At 35.1% G+C, this 25,886-nt stretch overlaps 1 protein-coding gene across 1 annotated transcript in view; it reads right to left on the reverse strand.

The window, feature by feature from the left end:
• Positions 1–3,134: 3,134 nt before the first annotated feature.
• The window catches only part of kermit (PDZ domain-containing protein GIPC-like protein kermit), a 33,619-nt gene continuing 10,867 nt past the window's right edge, over positions 3,135–25,886 (reverse strand). Inside the window, exons 2-6 of the mRNA XM_089232956.1 lie at positions 8,603–8,833; positions 6,656–6,794; positions 5,106–5,224; positions 4,585–4,666; positions 3,135–3,696 (exon numbers count right to left, since the gene is read on the reverse strand). Of these exons, the coding sequence (XP_089089082.1) occupies positions 3,506–3,696; positions 4,585–4,666; positions 5,106–5,224; positions 6,656–6,794; positions 8,603–8,833 (762 nt within the window). The 3' untranslated portion in view covers positions 3,135–3,505. The remainder of the gene's footprint in view (positions 3,697–4,584; positions 4,667–5,105; positions 5,225–6,655; positions 6,795–8,602; positions 8,834–25,886) is intronic.

Here is a 25,886-nt window from a genome sequence, read left to right on the forward strand (position 1 = left end):
CATGGTCTTTGCCCCCCCCCCGGAAAAAGTTTAAATGACGGCCCTGAAGATATGTTTAGGAAAGAGAAAACTCAGCTGTCCTTGTGGGGATTCAAACCCACGTCCTCTCACTTCCTTGCCGGGTGAGCGCCCTAGACTAAAAAAGGCAATGAATATCTCAATCTTTCTTTAGGGCTCGTATGCACTGAACGGGATCGTACATTGACGGTCGAAACTAATTCAAGCCAAAGCTCACAACTGAGATCTAAGGAAAGATTGAGACATTCGTTGCCTTTGTAGTCTAGTGGTCTAGGGCACTCACCCGACGAGTGTGAGGACGTGGGTTCGATTACCCGCAAGGGCAATTGAATTTTCCCTCTTTCCTAAATCCTTCTTCGTACAGCCAGCTGTTAAAAACCATCGTATGGATGGCGGAGAGTGACATCATCCTCGAATGATTGGTGATGTCTTGTATTTACCATCTCGTTTTTTACGCTAGCCGTATGCCCCGTATTGTAAGAGACATCCTGGCGTTTTTCCGTAATTCATAGGCGCCGGAACCTAATATATTAGGCGGTTTTTGCCCCCCCCCCCAAAAAATATTTATGAATATACAATGCAAACACCCCTCCGTATGCACTTGAGTCTTGTATACCTTTATTTTGGAAAAAAATATACCTACAAAGAGACATAGACTTGGTCGACGGGGTGCAGAGAAGAGTCACGCGTATTTTTGATGGTACACGGGGCTTAAGCTATGCAAACACCAAACATGGCCCCCGCTCTATCCCTTGTGGGATATAAGCAGGCTACCTTGCGGCTGGGCCATGCTGGAAAAGGGGCTTAAGCTATGAAGAGAGACATGTTTTTTTGAAAATGTTGGCATTGGAAGAGCGCAGGTGTCGGGGGGATATGATAGAAGTGTTTAAAATTTTCAACGGGATGGATAAAAAATTTACCATGAGTGATTAATACATCGTCAATCAACTACTTCGACAAGGGGACACCAGTATCGATTTGTAAGGTATAATTCTAGTGTGCGTGTCGCAGGGAGTTTATCTCTAATAGGGCTGCGAATAAATGGAATATTTTACCTCCGGGGGGGGGGGAGGGGAGGAGTCATATATTCTAACAGAATTGACTCATTTAAAAGGAAATACGATAAGCATATTGGGGTAAATCGAAAAGCTATCCATACTTAATTTTCCATGGGCAGTGTATTTATATTTTCTCATAATTATTGGTTTTTATTGCTCTTATTGGGTTGCTGTATTTTTGATATAGTTTAGATATATATATTCAACATCCATATTTTTATGGGCATCTTTTTTCAGCCACCTCGTTGAGCATTTTGTCTGTTGTGGTCTTTATATTTGTATATACAATATTTAGAGTAATCAGACTTGTAATTGGCGTTCTATGTTTATTGCTTCTCCAAAATGGTTGGTCAAAGAGAGAGAGAGAGAGAGAGAGAGAGAGTATTGGAATTATATTTACCTTAATTTAATAAATTTATTGTTTATGTGCTATAAAGATACTGTATGTGCATAAAACATGACTATACTGTATGTGCATAAAACATGACATGACTATACTGTATGTGCATAAAACATGACTATACTGTATGATCATGTTTAGACCATTCTTCGAATGGTTATATTTTGATGGCTCTCGTTTGACTCTGACTGAATGTTTCTGGTCTGTTGTCTAACCTACCAATGTTGCCTTTGGAAGTACTTGTTTTTGATTTTGTATTGTATTTATTATACAGGTGTATCGAAATGTTTTCGTAATAATGCATACCTCTTCGATTCTTTTTCATTAAATTGTTAGTGCATTATCCGGATGGGATCCTGTAACTTTTTTCTATGCAATTCTTATACAGGGTGATCAGCGAATAAGCCCTTATTTCAAAATTAAATATCTCTACAACAAAGATCAATAGAATTATGCGGTAAACGGTACGTTTATTAGCAAAACTGTAAAAATGTTGTACAGAAATTTCGAAAATTTAGGATTTGGAGATTTTGGGGTTCTGAAAATCCTCATTTGTGTGAAGAGAAACCACTGCATTCGCCTAAAGTTACTGCATGGGCTGCGGTATGCGCCATGTGTGCTGACAAATTGTTCCAAAATTGTAACGTAACGTTCAGTAGTAATCGTTTCGAAGAAGGGGCCGATAATGCCTCTGGCGCATACCACAGCCCATGCAGTAACTTTAGGCGAATGCAGTGGTTTCTCTTCACACAAATGAGGATTTTCAGAACCCCAAAATCTCCAGTTTTTTTTTTTTAATTTTAAAAAATTAAAAAAAAAAACTAAATTTTCGAAATTTCTGTACAACATTCTTACAGTTTTGCTAATAAACGTACCGTTTACCGCATAATTTTATTGATCTTTGTTGTAGAGATATTTAATTTTGAAATAAGGGCTTATTCGCTGATCACCCTGTATATAGTATATTACATTTATACTATTATTTGAAATAATTTTTTTTATTCTGCGAACATTATGATTATGATCTAATTTTTTGTACATATTGTTTATTAGTCGTCTTTATATATTGTTATGAATATTTCATCTTTATTAGTTGATTCTTCTTTTTTGTGAATCTAATCCTTGTATGGAATGTGAAATTAACCTTCACAAATTTCTTTTCCTTTTATGCTAGAATGGAGCTGATGTTGATTTACTTTGTGTTTATCATGTTATGTATAAAAATTAAGATTCAAGAAAAGAAGATTTAGTTTTTTTGTAATACGAAAAACAAAAATATTATTAAAACATTTTCAGGTTGAACAAACTCTATGGTGCAACATCCTGAAGAAAGCAAATTCGCTAGATTTTATTCTGCATAAAGAACGCTATTGAGGTCAATATACTGAATTGATGAGCCCTCGTTTGCGAAGGGTGATTTATCATATATAGTGATTGGTTTCTTTGATTTTAACTTCATGTTTTTCCTGCAAGCTTACATTTATCTCAAAACTATTTACGTTTTGAAACAAAAGAAAATTTCTGTTCGTTTTTCTGAAGAGAAAAGTTTTTTTTTCCTAAATTTAATTAATAAGCTATATCTATAGTAAAAAAAAGGTTTTGTTTTGTTAATTAGTGTGCAGTGGTTTACTTAAAAAAATTAACATGGGCCGAAAATTTGTGCAAGAAAAAAAAGATTTAATACTTTTGGTTCAAGCAATCAAATGCATAAAATTTCAATTTTTCTTTTTCTTTAATTTTTTTCAGACATTTAACTGAATACTGAAAACAATAGGCTCTAATTATTTTTCGTATCATCATACATTGGAGGACGGATTTCCACAATATTCTTCATACACAGCTGCAATATATCACTATTTTCTACTGTTTTATTTCACAAAAGAAATACGTATGTCCAAACATAAACGTTATGCAGCACCTCTTATAATGTAGAATGTTTTTTTTTTATAGGTATGGCATCACTATTTCGCTCCATTACCTTCATCAATGGAACAGGTTAAGAACGCACGAGTGTTCGTTTCTTTCGAAATTACATAGCAGTCCTGAAACCATCTTTTATCTCCTTCATAAGTCTTCCACTTTTTGCATCACTGATTGCTCCCCATAAATCAAACACGAAATCGTCGGTAAAACCAAAAGCTTCGAGATCGGAGTTGTCTATCGCTGTAACGAAATCATGAGGATTGGCTTTATCGCATCCAAGATCCCATATTTGAGTCGCTGTAAAAAAATTGGAAAAACCGAATGTTTAAACAAATGAAGATTGAAAACCGAATGATTACTATAAAATATTATGTGATAAAATATTCATTATTTACCTTTCAAGCTATTCAATTATCCTATAAGTGAATATAGGAATATGAATAATAATTTTATAAGTGTTTTATCAATTTAAAATTTTCCGAAAATTTTCAACGCGGACAAGTTGTTATGTTTCTAAGAAACGGGGCATTATACCGATACACATTTCACATTAAAATGACGAATTCACGATGAAAAAATATCAAAGTCAACTTTCCCAAAATACTTGACGAAATAAGAATATTCATCATTATGACGAATAGCGGAATAATACGAGAAAAATTGTTTCGTTCGGTAAAATGGTCACTAAACAACATGCAAAGATTAGAATTCGAATTTTAAATGTTGTGTGTTGTATTTAGCTTGAGCTAAAATTTTGTTAATACTGTTTGGGCGGGGGGGGTTTAAACTTTCACTTATACTTCGTGAGGCGCTAGCGTCTAAGGAAAATTGATTGATTTCTGTAACCCACCTCGTTGGCAGTCACCTCGTTGGGCATTTTGTCTGTTGTGGCGTTGTATTTGTATTTGTATAAATATTATTTCATTAGTGTTTTTTTGGAAAAATAAAATTTATATCGACTTTTAAAATATCGATAAAATTCAAATCGTATTTTTGATAAAGTCTTAATTTCTGGGGAAAAAAATTATCATAATTTTGGGATATTCAACCTGATTTTAAATGTTTTCAAATAAGAAGCTATAACAATTTGTTATTATTGTCGATTGTTTTGTGAAATTTTCTTGGGAATATCCTTCATCCTGCACAAATTCATTATAGTTCTTTTGTTAAAAATTGCATACTCACCTAATTCAGAATCATTGATACCCATGTATGTTTCCAGCAGGCAATTAATTTTATCTACTGCAGCTTGAACAATATTATCAGGCTAAAATAATGGAAAAAAACCATCAGAATACTATTTAAAAATCGAATGTAAATTTGGTGATTTAGAGAACAGAGGCATTGATGCAACATAATTTTAAAAAAGTCAGTGGTTCACTAGAGGATTTCCTTTTTAATCATATACAAAACCGAAATTAAAATATACCTCTGTGATGAAGTTTTTTTCATATATTTTCAAGCCTCAGATTAATTTACAAATAAATTTGAGTAAATATCTAAATCCGTACTCTAGAGCTGCAAATTGCATAATAATAACATAATATGCATAAATAATACTTATTTAAAAACTTATAACTTTAAATAATAAAACTTATACGACCAGTTTGTAATGTACCGTACCACTTTTAGTATTGTATGCCTTAAGAATTTGTTTAGTACAAAATAGCAACAGTTAGAGAATATGAAACGAATTGATAACAAACCGCTTGTTCAATAGTTGCTGGTCCCTTAGCTCTTAGCCGCAAAGTTTCCTTTCCTGAACCATAATTTCCCTTCTTATTACTACCAGCAGTTCCGCTTCCACTTCGTGGGCCAATATGTGCTGTAAAATAAAAAGACAGATACTAATTATTTTTCTAAACTTGACTGAAACCACCAAAAATTTCAAGCAAATAGGCAGACATTACGAATATCGAGTAATAAATATATCCGATTTTTTTCATGGTTTTCTATGTATTCTAACACACTAGATCGGGTTATAGCAACACCACCTATAGAACAAGGCCTCCGCACGAAGCTCGTGACGCCACTGAAGAAGGCTATTTCACCTATTGCCATTGGATATAGCAGGCCGACGCATGCGATATCTTTATCTTTTTTTGCAGTATATCCAATGGCAATAGAAGAAATGGCCTTCTTCATTGATGTCACAAGCTTCGTGCAGAGGCCTTGTTCTATAGGTGGTGTTGGGTATAGCCACTGGATATAGCTTTCATACGCTTTTTTTGTGCGGGAAAGTCTGCTAGGTTGCCATTCTGTCTCGGACGCAATGTTTTTTTTACCGCTGCTTGGCGTCATTTCCGAGGCAGTACTCGGTGCAGCGACCCTATAGGATCCCAGCGCAAGAACAAAATGGCTGCAGACGAGCCCACTATCCCTATTCCAGTCGGGTTCTCAAACTTTTTCTACCCGCGGCGCCCCTTTCCCCTATTCAATGCTTATCCGCGAGCTTCGCAGGCTCCCCGGAGCTGTTTAACAAAGAATATTTTCGAAAACCTTTCGAGGTCATCGCTCCTCGGCGCCCCTCACAAAGGTTGGAGGCTCACCAGGGCCACAATTTGAGAACCCCTACACTAGATAGTTCTGATAATTATAAAATTAAATATTGAATTTTTCAAAAGGAATGATGATGAGAAGATAAATTCCTGGCTAAATTAATGTTTTGTGTTCAACAGATTATCTTCATAAACGTGGTGCTCAAAAAATGTATTATTCAAAAAAAAAAGTATGTAAAACTGTTTTTTTTATGTGATCTTAGAGTGGTTCGAAAATTTCCAATAACAAAAAATAAGTATGTTTCTATTCGATTTGTTTACAATAAAAATCTTGTTTTTGGAACATTTTTTGACCGGGAAAGTTTTCATTGTAATTCAAATTCCAATTTTTATTAAATATTTAAGATACATGAAGATACATGAGTTTAACAAAAAAATTCTCTAGGAAAAAAAACTTTAATTAAAATTTTCTGGGATACTGAAAGATTTCTTTAAAATATGGGACGATACCGGATGTCTGCCAATCCTAAATGAGAGCAACGATAAAAAATGTTTGGTGAGTGAAAATTCTCATGTTGAAGATTGACACTCGTACAGAATCGTTGTCTACGAAAAAAGGGGCCACGAAAAGGTTGGCCACCACAGCGAGGGATTATCGTTTGATCAGTTGAAGATGGATAAAACTTTTCAGTGCGATTTTTATCAGCGAAAATATGAATATGGTATTGCTGCATATGCATTGATGTAAAATCACTCACAGAATCCTGCTCGCAATGGCTCTATCATCCTAAGCGTGAATGTGGATCCTTTTGGAATATCTTTCAGTTGCTTGGCTACTTCAAAATGACGACATCCGACCATAGGCGTATCGTTGATTTTTTCAATATGATCTCCAACCTAATATATAACATAAACCATTACGGATTGGAAATGAGCGTTATGAATTCAATTGAACTTTATAAGTTATTGGAAATTGAATTTTTCTGGATGTTATGCCGAAACCGATATTTGGAAAGAAAAGTGATTTGCCTCCTCCGGGAATCGAACCCGGGTCCTCTTGGTTCGATTCTCGAAGGAGGCAAATCACTTTTCTTTCCAAATATCAGTTTCGGCATAACATTCAATTCTCAGTATATTTCAGGCCGAAAAAATACCATCTCTTTATAAGTTATTGTTTTGTAAAACGCTTTTTACCCACATTTTTATCCTGTTTTTTTCCCAACACTTTCCTCCTTTTTTTGAATTTAAATATCTAAGCAAATATTGAATTTTGAAACGTGGAATTTTTTTTTGTTGGCCTCAGGAAAGACAGGGAAATAACGTTCTAATTGGGTTTTTGAGCACAGGGTGTCTGTATAAAAAGTTAATTTTTTTTATTTGAATAGCTATACAACCCCTTGCAATATGAATGACTTAACTGAGGTCTACACATTATGTGGATACTTTTTCTAATTGGAAGTATGACTCTAGGATCATTGATTCACCAGTAATTTGTGGTTCGGGCTGTTAGTTATGCATCCTATATAGTCACTATCTATGTAAGAGAACTCAAAAAGAGCAATGTTATTAATTAAATATCAACCGATTACAAAGGCGCCAACATGAAGAAAATATTACGGGAGCTGAAAATCGCCATTCGTCCCGTATATACGGGACTCAAGCCCGTATCACATCAAATTTAGAAATTGGCAAAGTGAGAGGCACGGCAACAATTCAGAAAAGGACGGGAGGGTTAAAATTTTCCTGACAAGTTTGAAAATTGGAAATTATGGAAAATTTTTACAATTGGTCAAGAACGAATACACGAGTGTTATAAATATTATATCGTATTAATAGAGAAGAAGTGGAAAAAGATCACACAATTTTTTAATAGTATATTCGTATCTTGCGGGTGGCACCGTCCCTGTAAGTGTTAATTCAATCAGTACTTCTAGCGCGTGCGTCATATGGCTTACGCATGTAAAATCAAATTTTAAGCCCCAAATGAAAGAAAAGCGACGAAAATTATTTTTGCCATTGGATTTATATGATGAATTGTGCTTGAAATGTGTGTTTAAAATTCCTCCTCAAAATTTTATCGTATAGTGAAACAGCGACAGTAAAACTAAGGAAATACATAGAAGAGAGCGGAAGAGAAAGTAGACGAGAGAAAAATGAAAGTAATGCTTGCTTTGGATGCGAGTCTATTTACTCAAGATCTAGTGAATCTAATTCAATGGTCAATTTATGTTACCAGATTACTTCGACCGTTCTCCCTTTTTCTCGGAAGCGTGAAATGATTAGATAGTGAAAATCGAAGACCCATGCTGAGAGGTGCTCTTAGAAACCTAAAAAAAACAGAAACTACTTCGTTCTGTCATAGTACTTTTTTCACCTAGTATATTTTCAAACTACATACACCTCCGATAGTGAAGGTCGGATGAGGAATTTTTCTCATATTATTCGATATAAACTAGTTCTCCCATCTTGACTGCTAACGTGTTTGATTACATGCTCTACTGAAGCACATTAAGTTTTCTTGATGTGTTTCTACTAAGATTTCCTATTTTTTCCGCATGGCTGTGTCCGCGCGAAGACCTGTGGGCCCGTATGGCAAAACGATTATTATTATTATTCAGTGAAAACCGCCCAGGTTCAAATGCGTGTACTTCAGTTGCTGACATTTGGGATCTCAAACGGAAAAAGAAATTCGATCATCAACGTACCTGAATGAAACCGATGGAATCAATGAGGCTGCCTTCTTTAATCCTTTTGATGAAAGCGTAACCGGCGCCGTTGTCTGTAATGGTCAGTCCTAAAGCGTCTTCAGATTTAGTAATTTCAACTTCTTTGGCTTGTCCTTTACGATGGACGAAAATAAAATCGTCTAAACCAATCTGGCCACCAAGAAGTTTTGACATGTCCGCTTTGTGAGTATTCAAAGTGCAGAACAAAATCTACGGAAATAAATATATACATTAACAAAGCGACTATGAAAGCGAGCTCATTACATATTACTAAATCCATCAAGTTCTTTTAGTTATAAACAATGATAAACCTCATAAAAAAATTGACCCGTAAATGTTGAAGCAAAAGAATATCTAAACCAAAACCGGTGAATAATTTCCGATTTCGAACAATTTCTTCATCTCCGTGAGATTACCTTAAGCTATTTCGACGATAACAAGAATTTTGCGCTTAAATTAATAAATTTACAAAAGTATTTCAAATGTATAGATTGTTCTGAAAAAAAGCTTGAGAAATACGAGGGCTAGAAAGCAGTGGCACTAGAAACATACATATATCAAAAGCTATTGATTGTATCAACTTGAGATTGTGACATATTCCTTCAATATTATGTCCAGTCATATTTATGAGCCATTGCCACAACTCGGAAAGCTACTGGACATCAGTAGTAGCACTTTTTAGTGGATGTTTGTGAAAGAGCACTTTATTTATTATACGAATAGGAGGGCATCTCTTGTGGGAAAACGTTCTGTTTCTTCAAACTGGTGAAAGAGATCTAAGTCACGGGAACAGTTCGACGTGTTTGGAAATACTGCTGCTGAACACAGGGGCGCAACTGGATGCTTGGTCAGCCGTGACAAGGAGGTATTTTGGCACCCCCTTGTAATGTTGAAGGAGAGGTTAAAGGGTTTTATAAATTTTACAGACCAAGTGGTTTTATAAATTTTACTGATCCGCATTATAAGTGGCACAGTAGAAATAAAAAAAACCTCTAAAAAGTCCGAATCTTTTTCAAAAAGAAGACTTTTTCCCGATTTTGTGCAGGTGATAGTGCTCCCTCCCCGACTCTGAGGATAATAATTAAAACAAAACCAGGAAAGAGAGCCTCATTATTAATTATTTATATATATTACTACACTCATATTCTTATACTACCCCAAAGGGGAGGGGAAAAGTTATATATTTCGAACACGTCTTCTGTTATCGATACATTAACAATAGCCGACTCAGCCCACTGGATATTGATCGATAGGTTATGGGATGGAAAACATGCTCGAAGATGAAGCCAACAATAAAACTATCGGTGCAATCAATCATTGCCGAAATAAGAGGGTTTTAAGGAGGCGAGATATCTCGTAATTGTCGTTTAGAGCGTTAAAGATATAAACATCATATATATTCAAGTTTATCATCAGTGCATGTTAGAACAAAAAAAACTATTCATAATTGTGAGCAATTTAAAAAGCTATATTAAATTTACACCAATTTTTCTTATCATTGCTTTTGAAAAGGTATTGTCATTTCAAGTTGTTTTATTGAAAGCCCCTTTCGAGTCATCGGTGCATAAAACCACCTGTCTTGTCCCATTCCGTTGAAATTCCTTTCTTACTTCGCCAGTCAACTATGGCATCGGGGTACATACACACACACCATAGCTGTTCATACGTGCCTAATATAAACGGTATTACAAAATTTTATGTTCAACTGGCACATGATTCGCAAACCCGTAACCAGTAAAACTGATTTCACTGTAGTCATAAATATCAAAACTGATCGTGATTGCAGCTTTACGTAAAAAAACAAAAACAAAAAATAACTAAACGTGCGGCCACACTCTCCTTCATGCTTGAAATCTTCTATAACGAACGACTGTTACTCACGTAAAGTGTTGCAAAACGTTTCAAGGGGGAAGTCAAGTTATGGTCATGACAGCTTACAAAGATATTCTGACAGACTCTCACTTTTTCCAACATTCGCAGTGATTCAGAAATGACCGATCTTTCACGGGATGGTATTTCATGCTCTATTAATTCTGAAAAAAATCTAAACACAGGAAGCGACACTTGTGAAAAACACCCAATATGTTGACGGGACAACAGAAAAAAAAAAATGTCTTATCCCCCGCTACAGAAGAGGATGAATCTCGTGACCAGAGCATGGTTTCCTTTTTTGTTTGAACTGATTTCGTTTATTTGGCACACTGAAACAAACATTTTTCGTCAAAGATGGCAAGAGCTAGCTAAAATAAATTCCTCTGATGTGACATCAAAAATTCAATAACACTGGTCCCAGAAACCCAAGGTTATCTTTAAGGTGACTGGTTCTGAACAGGATGGACGTATGTACAAATTCTGAGAAGGAAAACAAGTTGTTTTTAAACATGCCAAGCCAAACAGTTCCGTCACCAGTGAAAACACGCATTGTAAATAACACATTGCGAATAAGGCATTTTAAGGAACACTATAAAATTAAGAAATTTGTTGCAGTTCTTGTGTTGTTTTCACACACAGCACTATAATGGTGACTCGAGTCTAAATGCGTCACAGCGCTTCCACATCGCTATGCGAGATATGTTTCCTGTATGCTTTATCATCTCCCTCAAAATTTGTACCATGATTTTAAAATCACTCTTTAAAAGCTAACAGAACTCAACTTCGACAATAGACAAATTTAAGACTTTGTTCAGCAAATGTTGGATATCGTTAACCCTTTAAGCGGCATTAACGAGATATCTCGCCTCCTTAAAAGCCTGTTATTTTAACATTCACAGGCACAGATAATTTGTAAAGTTGATTTCTCAATGGAACACTTTTCCCTATATCCCATAGTTTGCATCTACTGAAAATTTGCAGAAAACCTACTTCATTAACAAAAAAATATGGGGGTGGGGTGCATTTTAATGAGGGTTTAGTGATTTCCACCGTGCCACAGAAAAGATTAAAAAACCGTCCAACAACATTGCTTTATTGGTTTCAATATGAACTTTCAGAATGTAGAATTTTCCTATAAACTATATTTGGCCACCATGGTTCTTAAACGATGGTTTTACCACAATAAACTTGTTTACAAAGACTTGTTTATCTCTTTACACAATGGTTTGTTACTTCTATAATGCTTCTTTAAAAGGATAGCGGAAATAGCGCTGGGTGTTTCGGCTGGTATAATTATATTACAAATTACAAAAACTTATATTAGCCATCTGGTAAGACAGTTATTAAGAGACTGGCGCCACTAACGAAGCATTGATGGTTATAGAAGACGGTGAGCGTTACATGACCGAATAGCTAAACCACCAGAAACCTTTCCAAACTGGAAAATTTTTCATGTTTTATTCATGTGTCAACTCGATAAAACAAAAAGTAAAATTTTACTTAGGTATGAGACACGGGATTTTTCGCTTGAACGAGACAAATACACGCGCAGGGCATAGACAGGTCATGCGCCTCGTATTCTTCCTGCGAAATCAGCCTCTCGTGATACGATTGCTCATAAAAACGGAACTGCAGTCATGTTATCGCTCGTAAATCGTTTGCGTTTTTATGCCGGTTTCCCTGTTCATTCGTCTGAATCTTTCCTGAATATCATTACTATCTACCTTTAGCTGGTCATCAAAAGCTTTAAACGATGCTGACGAGGAAAAGAAAAAAAACGATTCAACAGAATTTATTACGTATCTAACAAGGGGGAAAAAATTTCCCTAGAGTTTTGACACCTTCGTGAGGAAATATTATACCAAAAGTTCAGTACGATAACACGCGTTTTATAAAAGTGAAGTTGAAATATGAAATATGAAACTTACGGGAAAGGGGGGGGGGTTCATGTGGTTTATGGGCGTAAAATATCTATAACCCTCGGAAAAAATTATTCAATAATCAGACGATGGAAAGAAGAATGAATAGAAACCAGTGGATGATTCAAATGAAATGAAACTACAGAAATAAGACTGTTATACTCATAACCAAAATATGTTAAAATGAGTCCAAATATCGTATAGGTTTAGTTTATTTTGAATAATGACGCAAAGAAAAGTACTACGTTAATAAAAAAAAATCGGATACCTTGCTTATCTGGAAAAGAAAAGAAGTACAGTATCTAACATACAAAAGGGACGATGTGCAGAAGAAATTCAAAACATTGCTCTTAATTACTGAAAATCACATGAATTCCACGCAAATTAAAATATTATTTTTGTGGAATTTTTAGAATGTTCTCAGTATATCTAAAAAAAAGATGTTCAAGGTTAAAAAAAAAATTTCATTAAAAATTCATCTTCAAAATAAAGAATGCTCTAAGACGTTTTTGAATGTTGACAAAAATTAAGATAAAACCTCGGGTTAATATCTTTATTCTTACTGAAACACTGACAATATCACAAACTACTCCATAACGTCTTTTCTGACAAAAGGAAGTAAGTTTTGAGACATGCAATATTTTACTGTTTAGCTAACCATTTATGCTTTCAGAATTTTGTTTTCCTTGTGAAATTACTTTTGCAACCATAAAAATAATAATTCACACCACAGCCTTTCTTCTTAACAAGAAAATTGCAAAACATAATAAGGAAAAAGAACACTTAAAAAAAACTCCCCATTTTTCATCGTGAATGCATCATAATCTTTTTTTCTCAACCACAATGCATAAGGCACAGAAATGAGTTACGAATTACTAAGATTTCATAGCAGCTCATATATATAAACAGAGCTAGCGCATTCCTATTCAAGGGCGTAGTTATAGGGTGGCCATGCGTCCCATATTTCTCGGGACAGTCCCGGTGTTTTACTTTTTCTGGCCGTCCCGACTTTTTGGCAAAAGTGTCCCGGTTTTCCCCGTTTTTACATGACACCTAATTGAATTTTTATTCTTTATTGAAGTCAAAGATTGAAATTATATTATGATAATTACAACTATAAATAAGAACGTTAATCTCCCCCATTTGTCTTGGTGAACGTTTTATTTCGTGGAATTCATTTTAATCCACTGAAATTTGCAGTAATGCTTCATTTCCCTCCATTGTGATTTTTCCGTAATTTCAGCAACATTCGGCAACTTTGTTCAATTTTGGCGATAATTGGTGATGTCCCGTATTTTCCCGTATTTCTCTCGAGGAAATATGGTCAGCTTACGTAGTGATTAAACGAACTCGACCAAAGACGCCTTTGAGTTAAACGGTGATGTCCCAATTCGTCTTTTCCCGTTTCATACTTAGCAAAATAGTACCGTTTCATCCTCGGTTGATAACACCTTAAAGGGGGGGGATGGGATGTTCTGACTTCGGATAACATACCAAGTATCCATTGTTCATTGTACCTATTGTACTTGATGCTTATTGGCTACCTAACCAAAGTGAAAAAAAAATTACCTAGTGACTTCAAAAGCAAGAAGCGCAAATAATCTTGCATAACTCAGAAATAAGTTTGTTTTTTTTTTCATTTCGAAAGTATGAATCAAGTAGAGTTTATCAAAAACAATTGATAATTCTAGTTATAATTCTGATAAAATTATGAAATGAAAAAAAAAATCAGAATTCATCCGAATTGACGATTATGCATAATGTCCGGTAAATCTGATTCTCATTCGATTATGGCATCAAATTTATTAGGACTACAAATAGGCGATTGTGCATAAACACCAGAAAATGGGATAAATTCGTATTGGAATCATCATATAGTGTATGAAACGGGGTATTTGGTTTAAATGATAAATTTTTATAGCTCAAAAAACTCTAACTTTTTGAATCGAAGAACAATTTTAAAACTTCTATAACTTTTTTCCAATGAATTAGAAAAAGAAAATTTTTTCAAGGGAAAAGTTATTAATTGTGTAATGTAATTTTTGTGCGCTTAATGCTTAATTGTGCATATCGAAAGACGTTTGTAACTGAATTTCAGTCATTTTTTGCCAATAAATAAATAAAATAAATGAATAAAGAAAACAAGTTTTGTTACTAAAAAACAAAAAGCGACTATTTGCATACGAAACAACGCAACCATAGCATATTTTTTCCATTCTACAAATTTTGTTTAAATCAGTTTTTATGTAAGATGTTCGTAATTTTTAAATTAATAATTTTAAAAAAAGTTTCATTCTAATGGTGGTGTTTGTGTCCTCCCCAATACGATAGAAGTTCGATTAGAAATAGACAAGATATCACAACCGCCTCACAAGACACTTCAATGACTGAGAGTATCGAGTGTATTTCTAGGACATCTATCTATAACAAAGTCCTTGCTATGTCAATCCCTTGTATTTCTTTCAGTGTTCAGCCACGGGGGTGTTTTATCTTGATTAATAGTTATACTCTATCGACATAGGAGAGGGGAGGGGCAAGAAGAGATCGGATGAAACGGGACTATTTTGACTTAAGGATGAAACGGTAAAGGACGAAACGATACCTAGCCAAGTCAAACAATCACCCCCACCCCAAAAAAATTTCTTTTTGGGTGAACAAAATTTTTTCAACCACTGTTAAGGCGGCTATGCTCCTATTACTTCTCCCCCCACCATATCAAATGGATATAAATGACGAGACACATTTTTAGTTCCTTAAATCGCACATTCGTATTCGACAACGTCTTTGAACGAGTCATCGGGTTGCATTGCGGAATATTTCACGAATTAATCACGACGTCGTGTGTGTTCAAAATAATGATTATCATGCCTTCACCTTTTGGCACAATGATTTTCGAGACGACTACATTTTTCTTCCGTGACCTTTAGATCAGCGAATTCAGTAGCGCATTGACAGCTCCTCGTCTCTTAACGTAAGATAACATAAGAGGGAAAAAATGCTTGACCTTCAGATTAAACATCACACAAAAAAAACTCAAAAATGTTTTAAAAAAAGCGCGTACTCTTAATTAAAGGTAATGAGAAAGATCATAATTACAGAAAATTGTATTTCATTTGCAGGGCCGTAACTAGGGGGGGGGGGAAGCAGGCGGGTCTCGTGCCTCGGGCACTAGACCCGAGGGGGGTGCAAATTTCATTCTGAAACCTCTCCTTCAACATTACAAGGGGGCGTCAAAATGCGCGCTTGCCCCGGGTGACCAAGCATCTAGTTGCGGCCCTGTTCATTTGCCCAACAACGTGGTTACGATTTCTTTTTTGTTCCCCTCCATTAATGTTCATAAATAGCGTTTCTGAAATGATGATTCCGTGAGCATGCCAGTTTTGACAGCTGTTTAAACAAATAAACTTTCACCGTGTCGTACATTAATGGGACCAAGACACATGCAATGATTTTCCGAGTATGAAAGAGTCGTTTGTGTTTCATTCTATTAGGTATGTTGCAGTGAAAACGAGGGAATATTGTGGTGAATAAATGGAATAACTTACCCTCGGTTGTCATATATTTTAGCCACGTTGAATCATTTACATAGAAATGAAATTTTCGGGGTATTCTCACGAAATTGACCTAAATTGTGTCCCCAGAAATTTACATTAAATATATTTGGTATAGAACTTCTTTTTGCAATTTTCTATTTATATTTCGGTCTCTGACATGTCGTAACTCTATAACTTTTTTATCAATAGATTTTTAAAATTTGCTTGAACAAATTTCCATTTCTTAAGAAACGTCCTTTAATTTTGAGTTGCGTATTTGTAATTGGCATCCATATTTGTTATGGGCATAAACAGTATACAGGGTGTCCTGTAAGTGCTAACACGGCCTTTATCTCATCAACCGTCCGTCGTAGAAGTATTATTTCACTTTAAAAGATGCTCTACAGGCGTTCAAAAATTACTCTGTACCAGTTTTGAGAATTAGTGTGTAAAAAAATAAAAAAAATCTAAATTTGTAAATAGTCCCCCTGTGCTCTAACCTACAATTAGAAAGTTTTCGCCGCGCTGTCTCTCTTGATGCCAAAACAAAACCCCATGTTTCTAAGTGAAATATTCATAGAGATATTCTATAATTTGAAAAACGGAGGAAATTTAAGAAAGAACAGCGTTAAATGCGGAAAAACCGTTTTACGCGCATATAACACTGTTTATGCGCGTTTCCACCTCGTTGGGCATTTTGCCTGTTGTGGCGTTGTATTTGTATTTGTATTCTTTCCAAAATTTCCTCCGTTTTTCGAGTTCAAAAATATCTCTGTGAATATTGCACTTAGAAACATGGATTTTTTTTGTGGGCATGAGGAGAGACAGTGCAACACATTTCTAATTGGAAGTTGGAGCACGAGAAGACCGTATGAAAATCTAGATTTTTTATTTTGTGACACACTGTATTTTCACTTTTTTAACGCCTGTTCAGCATTTTTTAAACTGGAATCATACCTCTATGATGGACGGTTGATGACATAAAGGCCGTGTTAGCACTTACAGGAGGACACCCTATATATTTCTATCCGTCACCTTGTTGGGCAATTCGACTGTTGTGGCCACGACTTTATATTTGTATATTAATTATCAATACAAATTTTCTTATACAGTATTTTGTACGAAACGCAACAAAATGAAGTGGTATATATTAGCAACGGTCAAACAAACTATGAGAAATGAATGAATTTTAATCACTATTTTTTGTAAGTATTCAACGAACCGGTGCAAAAGTAATTATTACAAAAGCAGTTCTAGAACTGGACAAAAAATATAATAAGCTGTTTTAAAGCAATAGAACAACTCACTCTGACATACCACGAAGGCTAAGTGGACCAGGAACTACAGTTCACAGCCGAACGGTAAAGTTTCCATTCATCTTATTACAGAGATTCGAACCTAAGCAACCATAAGCTGGGCATGGCAACCACTTAGCTACTGTGTGCAGCTTAAATATTTCCTACGTTATTTTTAGTTAAATTAATTCATTTACATAAAATATTTGAGCACGTTATCTACACAAATTTTCTGTACGTGAATTCAACACTAATCTACAATCTTTAATCGATCTTCGATACATTTTTTTTGTATTCTCCATTACGTTCATGAATAGGCCTATGGCTATTTTCAACCAGTGTCAGAAATTGGCAAATGTCGGAAACGACCTTGACAAACTGTCAAACAACAAAATTTCCTGACTTCAAAAAATACTTTAGAAATATTCTATCTGGTTACCATTTAGTCCAGGGGTTCTTAACTTATGGGTCACAGGAGAGATGGGTCGATTAGATCATAAAGTCCAAGGGCTCTTCAGCTATGGGTCCCGACCCCAACTTGATTCGCATTGGCATAAAAATGGGTGGTATAAATCTACTTACAGCCAGGGATTTTTGAGATATTGGTGATGCCCCACAAACTTAATTCGCAGGGCTATCTACAGGGTGACTAAGAAAAACATCGCCAAACCTAAAGGGCCATTCACAGGCATACGATAGCAATCCAAAATCACATAGGAGCGCAAACACCATCCTACTTCACCAATTTTGCCCATATCGCTATATTGCAATTTACTGCCATTAATGAGGTGGGTTGGAAACGAAGGCACCATCTATCCGTGGCCCCCTTTAAGCTCGTTATAGGAAAATATCTTATCTATATTCTCCCCTGGGTTTTAACCTGGGACCGTGACGGCAACCTTCACGGTGGTAGATGAGCATTCCACTACCACGCTACTCGGGCGCTAAGCGAACGCCATCCGGGGCTGCTACAGGAAGTTGTCGTGGCACACACTTTTAAAGCAATCCCGAATTCAGCAAGCATGAAGTCACAATTCTGGCAACATAAATACGTTAGGGGCCACGCGAAAATACGCTCAGAACCCAAATATGCAGTCCATGTGGAATTTCTAACGAATCGGTACATGTCGGAATGTGTGTTCTGAGTGTATTCCCGGCCCCAAACGTATTTATGTTGTCAAAAATGTGACTTCATGCTTGCCGAGTTCGGGATTGCTTTAAAAGTGTGTGCCGCAACAACTTCCTGCATCGGCTTCGGATGGCGTTTGCACACCTACATGTGATTTTGAATTGTTATCGTATGCCTGTGAATTGCCCTTTAGGTTTGGTGATGTTTTTCTGAATCACCCCATGCTGCAGATAAGTCGTACAAGGGACTCGGGGTCTCTGATAACAATAACCGATTGATAATTATATCCGAGAAGAGTCCCGTTTGCAAGTACGGTCACCATACATCCCGTTTGGTCAAATGGGACGTATGGTAAACAGGTGGCTACTTAATGAAACGTGACAACTCTGATTTTTTTCCCCTGCATAACGGTTGCAAAATGTTCAATGGTTCTGTTAATCATTTTTTTCAATTTCAACACGTTGCTTCTTTTTTTCCTTCTCAGTTGCTTTTTTTTAATTCAGCCATCGTGAGGCGATAGAATGAAACTGTCTAATGTACATGATGAATTACTTTTTTTAGTGTATTGTACGTTTCATAGATCCCTTGAGAAAGTCTCTCGAGAGAAAAAAATTAATCTGGTCAAGTGAAAGAAACTCATCAAGAACTGAAGGAAAGGGCTTTTTTGTCACATAAATTTGTCTTCACTATAAGAACGCCATTGCAAAAGCAGCTCCACGCGTACATGGATCACAGCGAATACTACGGACCGATTAAGGAAATTTTTGTCAACAAGGGAAGGGGATAACATCTTCTATGCCCTCCTATATAGTCTTGCAGCCTGATAACGATAACTTACAGGGGAAAAAATAAGTTTAGTTAAACCTTAGCTTCAGAATGAGCAAAAAAATTTTGACGGAAAAAATTATTAACATTATCCGAAGTGTCCCGATAACTATATACGACTTTTTCCCCCCGTATAATGATATTGGTCCGTTCCTTTCTTTGGAAAAGTTATGACAATGATTACATTTTCTCAGCCACCTCGTTGGGCATTTTGACTGTTGTGGCGTTGTATTTGTATTTATTTGTATTTGTATAATCCGTGATTTTAATAAGTGGCGTCGACTGTATAAGCCGAAATTGTATTTCGTGTTACTCCGGTGAAATATCAAACAATACTGTATCTAAATAAAAAAAAAAAATTTTTTTAATCAAGCTGTGTTTGTACATGTCCAGAGAGGAACGCCTTTTGTGTCTTCTTTCCTATACTAATAATTCGAACTGACCTCAGCCCTTTCCTCTATCGAGCAACAAACTTGTTTCTGTGATAGCGTCGCGAATTGCCGGGCTGCTGGCCGTGGTAGCTTTTGTCAATTGTTTCCCGTGGAAGGTCATGCGTAAAACGTACTGGTTCACGTAACAAAGGCAAAAACATGGAGACAAAGAGGAATGGGAAGGATGGACTCAAACCAATTGTTTATCTCACATTATGACGCCATCGGTAAGTTACGCCGTCGACATAAATACGATCGAGGTACAACTTAGGAAAAAAAACCAGAGGCAGAAAAAACAGTCAAAATCCCTTTGTTAAATTTTTATTTATACAGTATACGCGAACATTGCACGAGAGTTCATATGATTTCGAATACGCAAAGTACCCGGTAAAGAAAAAAATTTTTCAGTCGATGAATCAACCATGGAATTATGTCGCTTTCCGAGAAATAAAGAAAAATACGAGATCAAAAGAAAAACGAGAACATGAACCAAATTTGAAACGATTCTCGAAACTCATCAGATGGTATCTGTACATATGGGTTTAGTTTATTTAGTCACTGCAAAGTTCTTTGAAACTTTTTCTGTTTCTGCAACATGTGTATCATGTTCTTGAAAAGGTGTATTAATCCGATTGAAATTTCGAAATTTTAAATTGCCGACTAAACTTATTTGCACTGATTTCATTAACTTGGTCATCAACATTCCCTCTAATAGACGATCGTACTTTTATACTGAATGATTTTCTCGAAGGAGGCCTTAAATTATCTATATAAAGGGTGTCCTGTAAGTGCTGGCATGGCCTTTACCTCATCAACCGTTCGTCGGAGAGGTTATGATACCAGTTTCAAAAGTGCTCTACAGGCGTTCAAAAATTACCCTGTTTTGAGAGTGAAAATACAGTGTGTAAAAAAATAAAAAATGTAAATTTTTATACGGTCCCCCTGTGCTCTAACTTCCAACTGGAAAGTTATTGCCCTCTTTTGATGACAACAAAAAAAATCCATGTTTATAAGTGCAATATTCACAGAGATATTCGAATTCGAAAAATGGAGGAAATTTAGGAAAGAACAGCGTTAAATGTGGAAAAACCGTTTTACCCGCGTTTAACGCTGTTCTTTCCCAAATTTCCTCCGTTTTTCGAATTCGAATATCTCTGTGAAAATCGCACTTAGGAACACGGATTTTTTTTTGTTGGCATCAGGAGATACAGGACAACAACTTTCTAATTGGAAGTTAGAGCACAGGAGGACCATATGAAAATTCAGATTTTTTATTTTGTGACACACACTGTAGCATTTTTTAAACTGGAATCATACCTCTACGATGAACGGTTGATGATATAAAGGCTGTGCTAGACTTACAGGACGCCCTGTATATAAATATGTATTGATTTTCTTTCTGTGTGTCTATCTCTGTGTGTGCATGTTCTCTACACAAATCTACAAAATTTTAGACCGATATTCGCCAAATTTTTTACATACCAAACAGGTATCAGCCACCAAACAGTATACCAACCGACTTGAACGATAGGCTATTTTAAAAGTTCGTCAGAGCTGGGCAAATGCCCAAAATGGGAAAAAAGCTGTTTACTTTGATGACTCCTACCGTGACTCTCTAACAATACGTCTCAGACATGTTTATTTATTCCTTTACAATGGTTTGTCACTTTTTTAATGCTGCCAGTATATGGAGAAAACCCGGGCAGAGAGAGCCGGGTATTATACTAATTGTCTATAAAAAACTATATTCTTGAGATGATGTCTTGAAAATTTACACTTGCCGAGATGCAAAACAGGACCTGCTCGTAATTGATGTTGAAAACAATGTCTTCTTCTTCTTCTTTTACATCCAAAAACACTTTTATAAGTTTCTCCAAATTCTAGAATACTTTTCTCAACGTTTCAACGCTAACGGCTTCCATCTCTTGGCGTATACTGTTGATTTGTTCAATTTTGCAAGGTTTATTTTCGGGAACTTTTACCCAAATGAAAAACTCGGGACGAGTTGGATCGGGAGACTTTTTGAGATAATTCTGTCTCCAAAACATATCGTTCAATTTCTATGGACGATGTCTTTTTCCATATTGAAGCGCACTTAGAGGCGTTTCTTCGAATTTACGAAATAATGGGCAAGTTCATTAAATTTCAGGAGATCCATGTTGTATTGCATCATTCAGGCATGCACGTAAATTTTTTTATCGAATTGTTTGAGTAGTATAAATGTTTTATGAATAATAGTTCCAGGCTAAACTTCACTTTAAACGAGTGAATTACCCTTTATAAAAAAAGATGATGTATACCTACTATAGTATACATGCTCAAGAAAATGGCTGATTATAGTTCCCTAAAACTACATTAGTTATGTATCATCAAATTTTCCAGTACTGAAATAAACTTTTTTTTAAAGAACCACAGCATTATTAAAGAATCTTATAAACTAGAATGTAAGGTTAATCACAAGAAAAGTTTGAGATTATAAATTTAAAAAAAAATTAAATACAGAGAATTTGAACATTGACATCAATCCCCTCAAAAGATAATTCTAGTAGAAAAACCATTCGAAGCCACTGAATAAAGATTAAGAGCGAGTTCTTTTTTCTTACACTCGGTAATAATAGCTTTCCGTCTGATCCTACTGGTGATTGAGATTCAGACAATGATCTCTCTCTCACACACACAGACCGAAAAGTCTTTTAAGAGTTTTTTTTTCACATGATCTCCACAGAGAACAGCGTTGTTTTATGCATAAATCGACACAGACGGGATGAGAAAAATATCAAGATTCGAATTAAGAAACTGAAAATGGGATGAGAACCAAGTAAAAAGATTTGAAAAAAAAAAAAAACTATTTTGCACAGTTGAGTGCAGGCGAACAATACTTTTTTTTCTTCAACAGTTGCCATGCTGGCAATAGGAAAACAACGAGAATTGTGTCTGGTTTTCTTGAACCGAGTAGAATTAATTAACACAATTACCGAAAACATCAACTCTGGAAAGATAAAACCTCTGCACACTTATCAAGACGGCAGTACTCTAATTATTGTGAAACAGTAGTGAAGGAGGAAGCTCTTGGTATTATAATCTCATCCAATGATCTTGAAGATTGTCATTTTGCAGACCATATAAATGATAGTAACTTTAGAACAATGCGAATCTAAATCGCGATACATACTCAAATCTACAGGTATAAGTATAATACAATTAACGTCAAGCTTGAAAAAACACAAACGATGCACCCTTCAGACATTTTTTCGTTTATCACGATCATCCCACTGCAGCGAGATGTTTCGGGATAAATAAAGAACAGCCATCGTACAGACTGTGCAGACTCAATGATCCTAGAATTGGCAGCAGATTATAAAACAATACAAATCTATCCAAAGAGGTTTTATGTTCATGATACGAATCAAAGCAACATGTAGGAGGTGGAAAAATATTTTTAACAGCTGTCTGATGGCAGTAATATACGTTGCATGTGTATAAAAAGGTAATGACAGACAGCACCTTTATATAGTCAGCGATAAGATATCCTTTCTGCCCGGAACTTGTTTCACGATGTGTCTGTCGGTCTCGGGCTTTGAGCAAAATTAATTGTTACTCGTAGACGGCAGAGCGTGAAAAACCACAAGCAAAATAATATAAAAATTTCCCAGGAACATCGCTTTCGAGGTCGCGACGAAGGCGGGGACCTCGGCTAACACCCGAAACGCGTTAAAACTGAATCGAGAAGCGTCAAGGATATCGGCTCTGCCAAGTCTGTTAACCCAATTTGTTTGTTCAGTCATGTCAGTCAGTCTCTTGTATCTTTTTGTACTTTTATATATTACATAGAAGTTTTTTAGTAATTCTTTTTGCTTAATATTTGAACAAAAAACTAAGAACTTGACCTATTTAGAACTACCTAGCACTTTTGTTATTTCTTGGTTTTAAGAAATCATGTCCCAATCAAAAACGTCTTGATCTTGAAGACTTTCGATTTTTTTCAATGTAATTGCCTTTTTTGTTTTCAATTTCGTTAGTTATGGAGGAAAAAAAACCAATATTTATACTACTTAATGGACACATCTTTCAGTTACTCAAAGTGAATTAACAAAAACTCGTATTTCAAAAATTCTTTCAAAGACTCAAGATCACAGTTATTGAATAAAGAAAACCATTCGAAGTTTCAAAGAGTAAATCATTTCAAGGATTCAAGCATATTTTTCAATTACTCCATATGAAATTTCGTCATCAAAGAATTTTTGTAAGTAGTATTACAAAGAAATATTGCGTAAAATGTATAATTTTTCTATCATTTAAGCTAAAAAATCATATCGTGTTGGGTACTGTAAACCTGTTGTCGTATTTTACCCCGAAATTTATTTAATATCATGGGCGATATTTATCATTATTAATAGTTTGGAGTTCATGATTACCAAGTAATGTGAAAAATATTCAGTTCACGGAAGAAAGGTATTATTAAAGGAATTTGAGAATGATTTATTTTCATGAACACACCTGCATAGTATAAAATAACCATACATATTGAAAGTCACCCTGAGATGTGACAATATCGTATTTAGTTTATTTTAACTAGATATAGAGTAACTATATGAGTTATGACCCCATACTTTTAGTACTTTTTTGGCCATCCGGATTTTTCAATAAAATATCACGTTTTTTTCAACAAAACTTAATTCATCGTCTCTATTAATATCATGAATACAGATAATTTGCATAGCTTTTTGATTAAAATAAAAATATTTAACTTTCTTTCTGTTTAACCCTTGGAGGGACGCTTTTTGTTTTCTGCAATATTTAATGAAATAACTTGATAAATGTAATGCCCGGGTCCTTATGAATGTGAAATATGGTGTGAATTTTTTTCTTTTTTTGCATCCCTGAGAGGGGAGATGGGTGATGGTTTAGCACCCTTGTATACCATGTACTGTACATTAAAACTGTTCAGTCAGACTTCTCTTTGGTACTACAAAAAGCACATCTTAATGATGTTTACTTTACTGGTACATGGATGTTACTTTTTGTATTTTTCTTCAGAAAAGGGAAAGACACCAACCTCCCCACAAACCCACAATTTGGTCTCCCCACTTGCAAGCACATCATATTATAGTTTAACAACAAAAAAACGACAGGCTTCTTTATGTCAAAATGGGCGGAAGGGGGGGGGTAACCCATGAAATCACTTAAAAACTTTGAAAAAAAAAATATCAGAAATTACCAATAATTTTTAATGGTTTTATGATTTTAGCAAATGAGAGAGTATGTAGCTGAAAAATTTATAAGTTTTGTCCAGTTTATTGATCAAGTTGTTTTTTTTTGGTGATTAAACAAGAAAAATCAAAGTTTTTCATCTTCCTGTAGCTAAAGTTTTTTCACTTAAGGGGAGTTAATACCTTTAAACATTGAGAAAAACTATGCTCCAATAGAAATATCATTAAAAATACTATTTAACCATTGATTTATTTCAAATTTTATATACATGTTTTTGATACTATGTGCTATACTGTGTTGGCATAAAGTTTTACATATCTTGGGTACTCAATTTTTTGTAAATTTTCAAAAAAAATGCATTAAAAACAGCTTGCGTGCATGATAAAATGCCAGAACATCAATGTAATTGAATGAAAACTTATTCAAAATAAAGGAAACTGTTCAGTTCATGAAATGAAGCAAAAGTTTGAGATTTAATTGGCTCAATCTTATTTATAATTTAAAACTTGGAAATTTAAAATTTAAAACTTGGAACGGTAAAATTTGAATTTAGAAATTTAATTTTAAATAAGATTGAGTAATGAAATCTCAATCTTTTGCTTCATTTCTTGAACTATTTTTTTTTTCTCTATTTTGAATCAATTTTTATTCAATTACATTGAACTCATGCACGCAAGCTATTTTTAATGCATTTTTTTTAAATTTACTAAAAAATAAGTATCCAAGATATGTAAAACTTTATACCAGCATAGCATAGCACATACAATCAAAAGAACATGTGTAAATAATTCGAATTATTTCCCTCTAATTGGTGATTTTCCTTATGACGGTTTGCATATTTCGATAGTTTTAGCAGCAATTGGCAATCATGTTGGTGAAAATTAAAATATCCTTTATGAAGGATCCTAATGTTCCACGTTTGCCTCGATGAAAATATGTCCACCAAAATGATATATGAGTTGAATATTAGGGAAGAGAACTCCAGATACCCATCAATGACTGGTATCGATGGTTCTCACCAAAGAAAAGTGAGATCATCAGTTCGCAT

The sequence above is a fragment of the Pholcus phalangioides genome, unplaced genomic scaffold, assembly GCF_987345545.1.
Source record: "Pholcus phalangioides strain wild (caught in Gottingen) unplaced genomic scaffold, Ppha-v1.0 ptg000007l_1, whole genome shotgun sequence".
Taxonomy (NCBI): Eukaryota; Metazoa; Arthropoda; class Arachnida; order Araneae; family Pholcidae; genus Pholcus; species Pholcus phalangioides.